The following is a 14,334-nucleotide window of genomic DNA, read 5'->3' as shown; positions in this document are numbered from 1 at the left end:
TATGGGTTGGCCAGTGATGGAGAATGTTGTTAACCCAGTGTTCTGCCAAGGGACTCCCCAGTCCCAAGACCTGGTCTGGAATAAGAGGACAGACACATCATTTCATACTGACTCATTCTCAGATTTTCTGAGTATGAGACAGTGTCTCACATTTTCACTCATAGGAATAACCATGTGAGGTCATCATGTGCAAGATAAATATGGAAAAAGAACTGAGGTGTCTGAGCCAGCTTCTTGTTTACCTACTTAGAGGAAATGCATGAAGGCACTGAGAAGGGGAAAATTGCAAGAAACAGCATTTACATTAAGAACACATCAAAGGAGCGACGGCCACAGGTGTTTCAGCACATTGTTGCTTCTCACCTAAGTGCGTTTCAACAGAAAGCTGCATGTTATCAAAGGTGGCCCTTCGGAAGTACCACCAAACCCCCTCTCCTCCTGCGGCAGTGGATTGCTCCCGTATTTTCACGTTGTCTCTCTGAGCATCTCAGAGGCTCAGAACCCCTGTGCCTTATTCCTCTATCACATTCCATAAAAAGTCCTGGATTCCCTAATTCTCTCACTAAGATTCAGGATGGTGAAATAAGTATGAATTCCTGGGGATGTGAAGTCAGAACACCTAATCTTGAGTTCTCGCTCAGCTGGTGACATGCCAGGTGTGCTCAGAAAGTCATTTAACTCCAGGGAGCCTCCAGAGCCTCACCTGTAATATCTAATATAAAACTCACAGGGTTAGAAATTCCATGGCAGTACAGTGGTTAAGACTCTGTGCTGTCTCTGCAAGAGGCGCAGGTTCAATCCCTGGCTAAGGAACTAAGATCATGTATGCCAGGTAGCACAGCCAAAAAAAAAAAAAAAAAAACAGATCAAAAGGTTATTAGAAAAAAGAAATAACGGACACCAAAGACTTTGGCAAAACTTAAAGCAAGATACAATTGCAGCTCTTGTTAATAAGACAGTAGCTTATTTCCCCAGATAAAGAGCCACTTGAGTATATGTACCCAGATGAATTGAGATGAACCTTGGTGTTCATTTGATCCTATTATACATCCATGGTTGCCTCTTCTAGGGATCATGAGGAAAACCTTGCATAAGGAAGACAGTGAAATTTGTGACTTTCCTGGTGGCTCACACAGCCTGCAATGCAGGAGACCTGGGTTCACTCCCTGAGTCAGCAAGGTCCACTGGAGAAGGGAATGGCTTCCCACTCCAATATTCTTGCCTGGAGAATCCCATGGACAGAGGAGCTTGGCAGGCTACAGGCCATGGGGTCACCAAGAGTCAGACATAACTGAGCGACTAACACTTTCACTTTTATGTAGAATTTAGCCCTTGCTTCCTTATTTTTAGGAACAGGGGTTAAAAATACCTGTTTTGCAGATTTTCTTTTATTTTGAATGTTAAATGATTTGTGAAAGTTAACTCTCACCGTGATCAGTACATTTTGGGTACTTGAGAAACACGATTTTTTTTTTTAACATTTTTAGTTAGGAGTGTTGTTCTGTTATCACTCAAGAGGAGACATGACTGTTCCCCCTCCCAGTCTCTGACACACAGTTATTGGTCTGCAGGGATCCTTGTCTCATTCTCCTGGTTTATTTATTTCCCATCCTAACTCCCCAGTCCCACCTACAACTCCTGCTCTTCTTCCCTTTACCCTCTAAGCAATCATTCTGATGTGTTTGATGTCACTTCATTTAATTTGTTTTTTGTCTCTAGTTTTGTATATTTCCTTGTAGAACATGTTGAGCCGTCTTGGGTGCAGAAACACCTCATTTCTCTAACCACTGGATACTTTTGGAAGGAAAAAGGAAGCATGGTTATCAGAGAGCCTCATGGACTTGAAAAGGAGATTGGAAGTTCAGCTTCAGAGACCAAAAACATCTTTTTTCCTTCTGAGAAGACAAGGGCTCAAGGCCTGTCCTCTCAGAGACTGTGGCTCTCGGGCACTGGTGACTGGTCACTGCCTGGAAAGCACCAGGGAGGAGCAGCACCTGATAAGGGGCTGACCCTGTGCATTGAGCAAGGGGCCTGATGTCATTCTCATCGGGAACGAGCCACACCCTGTTAGCAGGGAGGAGGGAGAGGTTATTCAGAGTCATGTGCAGGCTCACAGGACTCAGACATTTCCAAAAGCAAGGCTTGAAAGGTGGTCTCTGTGTACAAAATTTAATTCTAAATGGATTGAACACATAAATATAATATCTAATACTATGAATCTCCTTGAAGAATATATAGGAGTAAATTTTCTTGACCTTGTTTTAGGCAGTATTTTTAGGTAAGATACCAAAAGAACAAGTAACAAAAATAAATAAAGCAGACTTTACCAAAATTAAAAATGTATTTCAAAGGACACCATGAAAGTGAAAAGACAGTCCACAAAATGAGAGAAAATATTTGTAAATCCTATGTCTAATAAAGGTCTTGTGTCTATCATATGTAAAGAACTCTTGTTTTGTTGCTTAGTCACTGAGTCATGTCCGGCTCTTTTGTGACCCCATGGACTGTAGGTCACTGGTTCCTCTGTCCATAGGATTTTCCAGGCAAGAATTCTGGAGTGGGTTGCCATTTCCTTCTCTAGAGTATTTTTCTGACCCAGGGGTTGAACCCACATCTCCTGCATTGGCAGGCATATTCTTTACCACTGAGCCACCTGGGAAGCCCCAAAGAACTCTTACAACTTAGTAATAAAAATAACTCAATTAAACAGTTTGAAATCCAAAGGATTTGAATAAATGTTTCTCCAAAGAAGATATACAAATTGCCAGTGAGAACACAAAAAATATGCTCAATATCCTAGCCCTCATGGAAATACCAATGAAAATCACAATGAGAAAACAGTTCAAACCCACTAGAATGGCGGTAATCAACAAGTGTTGTTGTTCATATTCTTAGGAGAAATGAAAACGTTCATCCACCCAAAAACTTGTACACAAATATTCATAGCAGCATTATTCATAATAGCCACTAAGTAGAAGCAGCATAAATGTCCATCAACTGATGAAGAGATAAACTGTGGTAAATCCAAATGATGGAATATTATTTGGCAATAAAAAGGAATGATGCTACAATATGGATGACCCTCGAAAATATTATGCTAAGTAAAAGAAACCTGTCACAAAAAAACAATACATTTATGACCCCATTTGTACAAAATGTCTAACATAGGCAGTTTGTGGCTATACAGAGGAGCCTGACTGGCTATGGTCCATAGGGTCACAAAGAGTCAGACACGACTGAAGCGACTTAGACACACGCATGGGGATGAAGGAATGGGGAGTTTAGGGGGTTGCTGGCTAATTGGAACAAGATTTCTTTCAGAGATGTTAAAATTTTTTCTAAAAACCTGTTGAGGTAATGGTTGTACAATTCTCTGATTACACTAAGAAACATTGAATTATACACTTGAAATGGGTGTATTTTATGGTATGAATCTTATCTCAATAAAGCTGATTAAAAAAAATTCTTTTCCAAGGTAGATCTCAAAATAGCTGAAGGTGACCATTATTTTTTAAAATAACTATTAAAGCTAAGTGCCACCATTAAAAAGAAGAAAGGCAAAGAACCCCAGATACTAAACAGCACATGGGTCTACCCACTTTCTGTTTTGAATAACGAAACACCAAAGCAGATTGGGTTCTGGGAATGGCCTGACTCCTCCCCCTAAGCTAACAGACAGCAAAGGAGGTACAGATGAAAATAATATCAGCCAATCTGACAGTTATTTGCTCTTCACACCAAAATACAGATAAAGACTGTATCAGAGAAACTTCCATCCCCAAATGGGCCCCTCTCTCAGTTTTCCCAGCGATGGATGGTCTGACCTGGGCAGAGGCCAGAAATAGAAGAGACCTGAGATATGACCACAGGCATTGCTGTCCATACATAGGGTCCAGCTGGTCCTCTGCAGATAAGCAGGCTGGGGGAGTGTCCCTTTAAGGGAATTTTAATTTCTCTGCTAACTAGAGCATTTTTAGGCAGCCTGCTAATGGGCTCCCGGGTATTTTGAGTTTGATGAGATACCCATGTTGGGAGATGAGTTGGATGCAATGATTGTAATGGCCCTGTGAAGCCCTAAATCTCTGTGATTCTGTGTAGTTTGTTACATAACAACATTTATTCTGAACACAAACCCACAAAAATATTAATTAAGTTTTTCACTTTTAATGGGCAATAGATTACAAGGAAATACACTGAGATCAAAGATTCATTTTCATAAAGCGTCTCCAAGCAATTTTATGTAGTCAGCATAGATTCAGTGCAATTAGAGAATAATGAATAGTCTAGATTATAAATTAGGAGACCCAAGTTCTTACCCCATCTTTGCCCTTGTCTGGGAAAACAAAAACAAAAATAAAAACAAAAAAGAACCTCATTCTGTCAAGGCCTCAGTTTATCTACAGAGTAAGAATATTGTCTGGAGTCACCCTCTAATATATTCTGTGCCTTTACACTCTAGGAATCCCTGTTCCTCCATTTCCCTTCACAGCTTTGGACAAGGAGAATCCAGACCAATATAATCATTGCGTTCACACTAGCTAGAGGTTTAATGCCATGTGAAGTGAAAGTGACTCAATCGTGTCTAATTCTTTTCGACCTCATGGACCGAAGCACACCAGGCTCCTCTGTCCATGGCATTCTCCAGGCAGGAATTCTGGAGTGGGTAGCCATTCCCTTCTCCAGGGGATCTTTCTGATCCAGGGATCAAACCAGGGTCTCCTGCATTGCAGGCAGATTCTTTACCATCTGAGCCACCAAGGAAGCCCCACTTAATGCCATAAAGTACCATTTTTAATGACAAATGTACATTGTTCCATTTATGCAGTAACTCACAATTAAATCAAAGATTGAATTAGCCAGCCAGCTGTCTGTGTCCCAGGCACAGTGCCCTGTGCTCCGTCCTAATCCGCATCCCACTTTTCCCCAGCCTTCTCCATGAACTCAGCTGGCTGGCTGGGTTACAGACTGTCAGCCACATCAGAGACTCAACTTCTGGCCCTTGCACTTTCAGTGGTACCCCCCAGTCAAAGTACCCAAATCCTGTCCATCATCCAAGAACTACTCAAGACCCACCTCCTGCGGGACCTCAGAGACCCACATCGGACCACTGCAGCCTTGCTGTGTAGACCCCACACTGGGCTCTTTAGCTTTTTCTTTCTTTTTATTAGCTGTGATGTGCATTCAGGCCCTTCTCCTCACCTGTAAGCTCTCAGGAGATGAAGTGCTCAGAGGCTCCCTGAATACTTGAAGAGAACCTGCAGTTGTGTGGGTGGGGCAGGTGGGATTTGTTTAGCTATCCAGCCATTTCTTTGTCATTAGTGCTGGTCAGCTCTTTGAGGGTAGCGTGTTATAAACTTTGGTCCTGTGAGAACACAAAACTTAAAAAAAGTCAGTAAAGAGCAGCTGACCAAAGCCGGCAAAAAGCCTTTCAAAGGAAAAACTAAGATATGTCTAAAGAAGACAAGTGACTTCCCTGGTGGTCGGGTGATTAAGAATCTGCCTTCCAATGCAGGGGATGTCAGTTTGATCCCTGGTTTTGGAACTAAGATCCCACATGCTGCCAAGCAACTAAGCCCAGGCACTGCAACTACTGAACCCAAACACCACAACGAGAGAAGCCCATGCACTGCAGTGAAGACCCAATGTCGTCAAAATTAAAAAAAAAAAAGGCAAGGATGAAGCCTAAAAGCATACATGAGGAAGGACTTCCTAAGAGTCCCCACTACCCCCAGGAGGGCAGGACCTCTCCTTATTTGGAAATCTGTTTAAAACAGATGAAGAGTTATATTTCTTGCACAGTATGAGTTCAGGTCTCCTGGAAATGCATCCTGCTCAGTGATTCCAAGTCCTCAGCCCCAGTTCCTCATCACAGTGAAGTCGAAACCCAAGATAATTTGTAGGTTGTTTTCTTTAAGTTCCAAAGTGTCCGCAGAATCAAGTAGTCAGAGCTGCAATGAGTTTAAAAGGTCACCTAATCATGTTTACTCATCTCACAGGTGAGGGACCATACTCAGTCTGAGACTGTCCCATGATCCCGGCTCTGAGATCCTGCCTATCTCATGCTGATTCAGATCCACCACTCATTCTGTTGGGTTGGTCAAAAAGTTTGTTCGGGTTTCTTATGGAAAAATCCAAATGAACTTTTTGGCCAACCCAATAAACTAACATATAAGCATATACAGCAGCACCCAAGAGTAAAACTGAGTTGTAGGTATGGAAAAAATTTTTTAAAAAAACCTGTCTCACAAGGACCATCTCACATAACAGTCACAGGGTTTTACTCCTTCACTGCTACCTGCCTGGCCCTCTGTGAGGCGCTGGCGAGGGAGAGGGAAGAGGAACACAAAGGTGAAAACAACACACAGTCCTGTCCTCCAAGCTTATCTCTCCAGTTGGCAAGATAATATGTAAACACATAAAAATTAAATAATATCACCAGAGACAAATATAGATTCAGGGCAACAGGATGTCTGTATGGAGGTCTTTTAGGAACTGTTGCCCTATAAAGGAACTGACCCTTGAGAGACCAGTATCAGAAGCCAGGAGGTCTAACGATGGGAGCCAGAGAAAGGCTCCTGGAAGTAGGTGGGGCTAGAGCTGCCCAGGCAGGGTGGAGGGCTGAGATCTGCACGGTCATGGAAGGGATGGCTACACACCCATACGACCTGACCGCATGCTGAACCATGCTGACTTCGGACTTTCCTCCTCGGTAAGCACTGCAGCTCAACAGTCTGACCTTATCTCTTGGATAGCAGAATAACTGAGGAGGAAGGCTTCTTTTTGCTTCTTCACCAGAAATGAATCATCCATCAGTCATGTCTTCATCTGATTGATGCTGGCCCTTCCCACCATCTTTCTTTTACACCATTTAGCACTGTTTTTTCCCTTGACATTTATCATTTCTGTATGTGTTTGTACATATGTGCGTCTGCACTCTGTTATCAGCATGCACAGACCATACTGGGAATGGCCCCATCTACAATTCTTTTTCTTCAGTTTATCTATTTATTATTTTGGGTTGCACTGAGTCTTCATTTCTGTGTGGGCTTTCTCTAGTTGTGACGATCAGGGGCTACTGTATTGCGGTGCACTCGTCTCTCACTACTGCAGCTTCTCATTGCAGAGCATACATTCTACGATTTCGACCTTCAGTAGTTGTAGCGTGTGGGTTCATCCCCTGTGGCATGTGGGATCTTCCCAGACCAGGGATTGATCCCATATCCCCTGCATTGGCAGACAGATTCTTAACCACTGGACCACCAGGGAAATCCCTCCATCTATAATTCTTGAAGTTTACTTTTAGCTTCTGGGCGTCATTTAGCAATTATAATGCTGTCATAGGCAGAAAAGAAATGAGCCAATTAATCATTGTCAATTCTGGTCCCTATTTGCCAGATGAGTTATTTGAACAGTATAGCTGGGAATAATTTGTATCAGATTGTATTTTCTTGTTTTATGTCCCTGAAAAGATATATTTAACATCATGGTCACTGTCCCTGAATGTCCTGGAAGCAACAGAGGTAAAACTGAATGTCATAAATTCATTCATTTGTTTTCAGCAAATATATATTGAATACATTTCAGTATATAAACTATGCTGAACTCAGGATAGTGGGCTGCCGAGGGGCCTTGAATAGTCCCTGTAGGTCCCTGAACTTGACCAGGACCCTTCTGGTCACCTGCAGATAAACAGAATGCATAGTTTCGTTTCTGAAGACTGTAACTGGGGTATTCAGCCTTATCTAATTCCTTGAAATTCCATTCATCAGATGGCTTTCTAATGGGGACCCTGAGCTCTGTGATTACTCAGACCAGTGGTTCACCCAATGGGACTTTTTGCCTTCACAAACTGATAAATCATAGCTACCAGCTGAGAATCTCAACAACTTCAGAATGTGTGTCTACTCTAGTCACTCAGTAGTCTGCTTGCTATAGGAAGGCCTCCGTTCACTCCAGAAAAGACAGAGATTTCAGATCCCCAGAGAAGTTAGGAATCATCAGTGACCAACAGACGCTCTGTGTCTGCTGTACATCGCCCTCAAGGATGCCCTGTCTTGTTTCTGCTCTCTCTCCTTTGCCTGATTTCCTCCTTTTGTTCTATTTATGTCTGTCTCTATATCTGTTGTGGTTGCTAGCTCAGTAGGTACCCTCCAAATATACTTCCACTCCAGTGCACACACATATTAAATGATAATTTACCATGTATTGTCTTCTTTTGCGGGACATCCTGCTATCAATGCAATCGTTTACATAATTGTTTCACTTAATTCTCACAAAGATTCCTCTGAGGGAGGTGTATATTTTTAATCCTGTTCTAGGGATGACTAAACAGAGACTTGGGAAAGTGAAGTCATTTAGCCAAGGTTACAAACCCCACAAGAAACCCAGATAGGACTCAATCCCAGGTCTTCTTGACTCTAACACACACACTGCTTTCCTTTATATCAACTGACCTCTCAGGACCTGAGTTTTCTCCATTCAGTGAATAGCTTATACTAGAAGATTGCCTGACTCCTGACACTATTTGATGTCTGTGAAAACAGCTTGCTGTCCTTTGAAACTTCAAGTGTGTTTAGGAGAACAAACTGAGAAATGTTCTACTTAAAGGGAAAGAGATGAGGAGTGATAGCTATGGTCACGGACAATGCTGTATTTTAAAATAGTGTTTTACGGGCTTCCCTGGCAACTCAGTGGTAAAGAATCTGCCTGCCAATGCAGGAGACACAGGTTTGATCCCTGGTCCAGGACGATCCCACATGCCATGGAACACCTAAGCCCGTGCACCCCAACTATTGAGTCTGTGTCCAGAGTCAGTGAGCCACTGCTGAGCCTACCTGCTGCAGCTACTGAAGCCTGTGCTCTGCAGCAAGAGAAGCCACTGCAAGGAGAAGCCCATACACTGCAACTAGAGAATAGCCCCCATTCATGCAACTAGAGAAAAGCCTGCACAGCAGTGAAGACCCAGCACAGCCAAAAATAAATAAATAATTTTTAAAAAATGAAATAGTGATTTACACAAGGTCTAAGTGGATTTAGTAATTTCAGAAAAGTCTTTATTAATCCTTACAGTATTTCTCTGAGTGTACCCAAATCAACTCAACAATCAACACTTCCTCTGTAGCGCTTGTGTCCCTGACCCTGTCAGAGCATGGGTACTGCTGGCTGAAGCCCAGCACTGAGGTGACTTTACAGAGAAAATTGGAGAAAGAAACAGAAGCTGAGCCCAGTGCTTCCAAGTCTTAGGGTTTCTCTTTTAGAGATGGTGACAATCAATTCAGGGCATAGAAACAACCCACCGAGTTTTCCTGTATCCAAGTCAGCAGATTCATTTTTTAGTCTCAAATCATAAAAATTATGTTCTCTACCTTTTCTAATAGATTAATCCAATGTTGCAAAACGATCACATTGCAAAATCACAGTAAGTCAACCTCCAACACTGTACACAGTTACCAAAAATTTTTTTTTCTTTTCTTGTGATCCTTTTGTAATCACTCTTTTGTGTGCTAAGTCATTTCAGTCACGTCCGACTCTTTGTGACCCTAAGGAATGTAGCCCTCCAGGGTCCTCTGTCTATGGAGTTTTCCAGGCAAGAATACTGGAGTGGGTTGTCCTGCCCTCCTCCAGAGGATCTTCCAGACCCAGGGATTGAACATGCATCTCTTATGTCTCCTGCACTGGCAGGAGGGTTCTTTACCACCTGGGGAGCCACCTGGGAAGTCCCATCTATTCTCTTAGCAACTTGCAAATATGCTAAGCAGTACTGTTAACTACATTCATAATGCTGTACATTAATCTCTAAGACTTATTAATGTTTTCCACTGACATACTATAAGACAGTGGCTTCATTTGTCATCCAGCAGAGGAAGCCTGGACTTGTGTTCATAAACTGAAGTTAACCATCTCCTTTTGGTTTCTTTGTACCTACATATGTTTGCCCATTCTCCTTAAAGTAAAAATGTATGGGAGCAGGACCATTTCCTGAAATTCTGACAGTAGCTCCTCCTGTGGAGCGACACTCTACATAAAATAGTTCAAATAAAATACTCAGAGAAATGGGGTTTGGGGGCAGTTGTTTTTTTCCAGATCTTGTACAACTCAGTGGTGTAGGTATGACCAGCCTTGGATTGAAGGCTTTGTAATACCCACTTTTAATGATATGAATATACCTTGGATACAAAAAAGCTAATGCCTGAAGGAAGTTTAGCTGCTAATAGAGAGTTCCCAGCTAAGGACAATACATGAAAGAGGAGAAATGTGAAGGCCCAGGATCCGAGAACAAGACAAACCTTCAAGTGTCCTCTGAGGAAATGGGGCAACGGCACCCCATTCCAGTACTCTTGTCTGGAAAACCCCATGGACGGAGGAGCCTGGTGGGCTGCAGTCAATGGTGTCGCTAAGAGTCGGGCACAACTGAGCGATTTCACTTTCACTTTTCACTTTCATGCTTTGGAGAAGGAAATGGCAACCCACTCCAATGTTCTTGCCTGGAGAATCCCAGGGACGGGGGAGCCTGGTGGGCTGCAGTCCATGGGGTCGCACAGAGTCGGACACAACTGAAGCGACTTAGCAGCAGCAGCAGCAGCAGCAGCATACACTATTTCAGAACTGTGGTGCTGGAGAAGACTCTTGAGAGTCCCTTGGACTACAAGATCAAACCAGTCAATCCTAAAGGAAATCAACCCTTCCAAGAATATTCATTGGAAGGACTGACACTGAAGCTCCAATACTATGGCCACCTGATGTGAAGAGTTGGCTCAGGGGAAAAGACCCTGATACTGAGAAAGACTGAAGGCAGAGAGGGGTTGACACAGAATGAGATGGTTGGATGACATCACTAACTCAATGGGCATGAGTTTGAGCAAACTCCAGAGGATGGTAAAGGACAGGGAAGCCTGGCATGCTGCAGTCCATGAGGTCGCAGAAAGCTGGACACAACTTAGCGACTAAACTGTTTCAGAACATGAGCCTTCTGGAACTGTCAGTCTTGGCACCAGAAAATTTAAATGACTTCACATGTGGTTCGTTACCCCTGGATGCATCTCATAAATAACAGATTGTAACAACATATACTGACTTGTGCCTCAGGCGCTCCATGTCCCCTTCAGTCTGTAGTCTCTCTTCATTGCTTGTTGCCCACCCCCGACTCCTCCCTTGGCTCTCCTCCAGCAGTTCTACACCCTTGAGCTTTGCTTGCAGCCTGCTAGCATTGCTTACCAGCTGTCTCCTGTCTACGCAGCTTTTCTCCCCAGTCAGATTGCAGGTGCCTTGTAGACACGGCCAGTCTCAGACATTCATCCATCCCCTCACAAAACCACCCCAGCCATCACCCTTTATGATTGTTTCTGGGTCAGTAAGACATCAGTGTATGAGTGTGTAGGCTCATCACTCATTTGTGTCCACCCCTTTGCAATCATGGACTGTAGCCTGCCAGGCTCCTCTGTCTATGGGATTTCCCAGGCAAGAAGGCTGGAGTGGGTTGCCATTTTTTCCTCCACAGGATCTTCCCGACCCAGGGACCAAACCCTTGTCTCCTGCATTGGCAGGCAGATTATTTACCACTGAGCCACCTGGGAAGCCCAAGAATTCAGTACTTATGCTGTGCCTGATTGCCTATGACAGGGCAAGGAAACGTGGGAGAAGAGCCTTGGGCAAAGTTTCCTGTGGGACATGGACAGGACCTAGAGAGGAAGGGACGGATTCATGGAGAAGGTTCTGGGATGTGTTAGGAGAAATATTCTGCGTCCACCCACTACTCCACTTCTCCTCACTGGCCTCCCCTGTCCCTGAGGAAACCCAAAGGCAGTTCATATAGAGAAAAGCCTCCTCCTCTCAACTTCCCAAGAAGAAATTGGACCTTTGGGGTGGGCAGGGGAGAAGAGGGAGGAGGCTGGCCTTTTCCAAAGGCCCCTCCTCACTGGGACTTCCACAAGATTCTGGCTCCTGGATTTCTGCTTTGACAGAGATGTGGTCCCTCAGGTCAAGAAGGGGTCAGTCCCTCTCCAGACCCCTCTCTCCTTCTCTTCTCTCTCAGCTTCCTCCAGATGGACTGAGTCCAGGGCAGGTGACCCAGAGCCTTGGGTACTGATCTGGGTTAGAGGCCCCTAGGCAACCTCAAAGTCCACCAGGTAGGAAGGAAGTTGGGGTGGGGGGAAGGTCTCCACCTAGATGCTGGGAAGGACTAGCCATCCAGTGGCTACAGAGTCCATGCAAGGAGCAGGGACAGGCTTCATCCTGCGCTCAGTCATCTCCCTGGGTCAGGGCAGTCTCCCCCGGCCCTGAGACCCCCGAGGACAGGCCAGGGGAGAGGCGGGGCCCCAGTGGCCCTGGAGGAGTCTGGGCTGAGCCCCCTCACCGGCCCCTCCTCAGGGCTCAGAGCCGGGCCTGGTGCGGAAAAGCAAACAGGCCCTGGTCGCTGCCCTTTGGACCTTTTGCAATTTGCCCGGTGCTCCTTCAGCTGCAGCCCTGGGAGGGCGGCCTCAGGCCTCGTATAAATAGGGCCCCGGGCGCCGGCCGTCCATTCCCACTGCAGGTGCAAGTGTGGGTCCGGGGCTGCCTGTGGGCGCCCGTCCCCCGGAGCCAGCGAGCAGCGCCGAGGCCAGGCCCAGACAGCAGGCGGGAGGGAGACACCACCCAGGTTGGCCATGGGCGCCCCGAGGCCCGCGGTGCTGCTGCTGCTGCTGCTGCTGTTCCTGGATGCCGCCAACGCCCAGGCCAGTGAGTGAGGCCACCCAGTCCCCGGGGTGCGGGGCAGGGGGTGGAGGACCAGGGACCCGAAGCCAGGGCCGGAGTGGTGGCTGGGGCAGCTTGGTCCCGGGACAGAGGGAGGGCAGCCCGAGGATGGAAGGACAGGGGCACAGGACCAGCTGCGGGGGGCTCCTCTAGACTCAGGGTGGGGTCGGGGAGGTGATGGGAGGGACGGAGGATTCTTCAAAGCCTTCTTCCCTGCTAGAGGTTAATGCAGTGGTCCTCCTGGTCAGACCCTAGGACCCAGCTGGAAGAAAGGGAAAACCTACAGTTGCCTTTCTCCCTTTCTTACAGGAGATGAAGTGCTGGAAAATGTCAGCCCCAGCTGTCCAAGTAAGGCATTTCCCCCTGAGCTGGGAAGGGCGCGCCCCACCCCACCCCCCGACCCTCGACCCCCGACCCCTCCCTCTGCACCTCAGATCACTGAAACACCGTGATGCTGTAATTGGTGTACACTGCTCTGACCCCAAGAAGCCAGTTCCTGGAGCTTCTGTCCCCGCGAGGGGATCTCAGCTCTTTCACTCGCCCTTCCCCTCTGTCCCAAACTTTCAGCCTGGAGATAGGATGGGGAAGGGACCTGTTGGTCCGTGGGCACTTTAAAGAGACTGTTTGTCAGGGACTAATCATTAATCTGAAGCACAAGAGGGTGAGGAAATGCTGACTTCAACCTTTGTAGATGCTCACCCTGGGATTTGTATTTACCTGACCCCTAAGGGTCAAAGGAGCCGGCCTTGCAGTGGTACCCTGTATTCTCCGGAAAGAGCGGGATGCTAACCTCTGATGGGGCAGCACTGCCATCTCGTGGGCGTCTGGCATCACTGCATCTGGACTCGGGACCCAGATGTTCTTTCTCTCAAATTGTTCAGGAAATTTCTCTCAAGCACAGCGGAAACCTCCAGAAATTCCTTCTTGGGGGTTTCTTAAGTCAGCCAGATACCCTTGATGCTTAGTGAACTTTGCCTCAGATATTTGGTAGAATCTAAAAAGAGCCACAGAGTTAGAGTATTTTCATGCTGAAAAGGCAGTGAGAGATATATTTGCTTTATTCTGTCAACTCTCAATTTTCCAAGGAGTCTTTCCTGTAGACTGTCTGAACCTCATTACTTGACACTCCCTGCCTTGTGCTTCAGATTATATATTCAAGGAATACCAGTTAATTTAAATATTAGCCTCAGCACTGTCGTAACGGAGAAGTTAAATCTATAAAGAAAAATTAAGTATAAGGCAAAATTAATTGAAAATAATTGGAGTTTAATTACCATTTTTCATTATCTGTGCCACTATCCTTCTATGCCCAGGATTGAATATCCTTGGGCGAGTTATTTCTGCCATGTAGCTGATGGCTTTCTCCTCATTGTAGAAGATGCAGTGCGATTCAAGCACCTCAGGAAATATGTCTATAACTATGAAGCTGAGAGTTCCAGTGGTGTCCCTGGGACTGCTGATTCAAGAAGCGCCACCAAGATCAACTGCAAGGTACGAGGGGAGAGGGAAGACCACTGGAGGACCCTGGAACCCAGGGCTGAGCAAACCCGGCTTGTGCCAGGACTGTCATAACCTCTAAGTTCTGAACTGGCCCTCAGTTTGCAA

At 45.6% G+C, this 14,334-nt stretch overlaps 1 protein-coding gene and 1 long non-coding RNA gene across 3 annotated transcripts in view; one reads left to right on the top strand and one right to left on the bottom strand.

The window, feature by feature from the left end:
- Nucleotides 1-5,223, bottom strand: part of LOC147362800 (uncharacterized) — a 49,346-nt gene extending 44,123 nt beyond the window's left edge. Inside the window, exon 1 of the long non-coding RNA XR_015135829.1 lies at nucleotides 5,200-5,223. This is a non-coding gene — a long non-coding RNA (uncharacterized LOC147362800). The remainder of the gene's footprint in view (nucleotides 1-5,199) is intronic.
- A 7,282-nt stretch (nucleotides 5,224-12,505) lies between these two features.
- Nucleotides 12,506-14,334, top strand: part of APOB (apolipoprotein B) — a 51,524-nt gene continuing 49,695 nt past the window's right edge. The window contains exons 1-3 of one of the 2 annotated variants that reach the window (XM_086323595.1): nucleotides 12,506-12,714; nucleotides 13,039-13,077; nucleotides 14,105-14,220. In XM_086323595.1, the coding sequence (XP_086179721.1) occupies nucleotides 12,642-12,714; nucleotides 13,039-13,077; nucleotides 14,105-14,220 (228 nt within the window). In that variant the 5' untranslated portion in view covers nucleotides 12,506-12,641. The remainder of the gene's footprint in view (nucleotides 12,715-13,038; nucleotides 13,078-14,104; nucleotides 14,221-14,334) is intronic. The other variant, XM_086323594.1, reaches the window with a different exon arrangement.

This window comes from Bos grunniens, chromosome 11 (assembly GCF_055505025.1).
Source record: "Bos grunniens cultivar Pamir isolate PY7600 chromosome 11, Bosgru_T2T1.0, whole genome shotgun sequence".
Lineage (NCBI taxonomy): Eukaryota > Metazoa > Chordata > Mammalia > Artiodactyla > Bovidae > Bos > Bos grunniens.
This window is presented reverse-complemented; position numbering and strand designations above follow the sequence as displayed.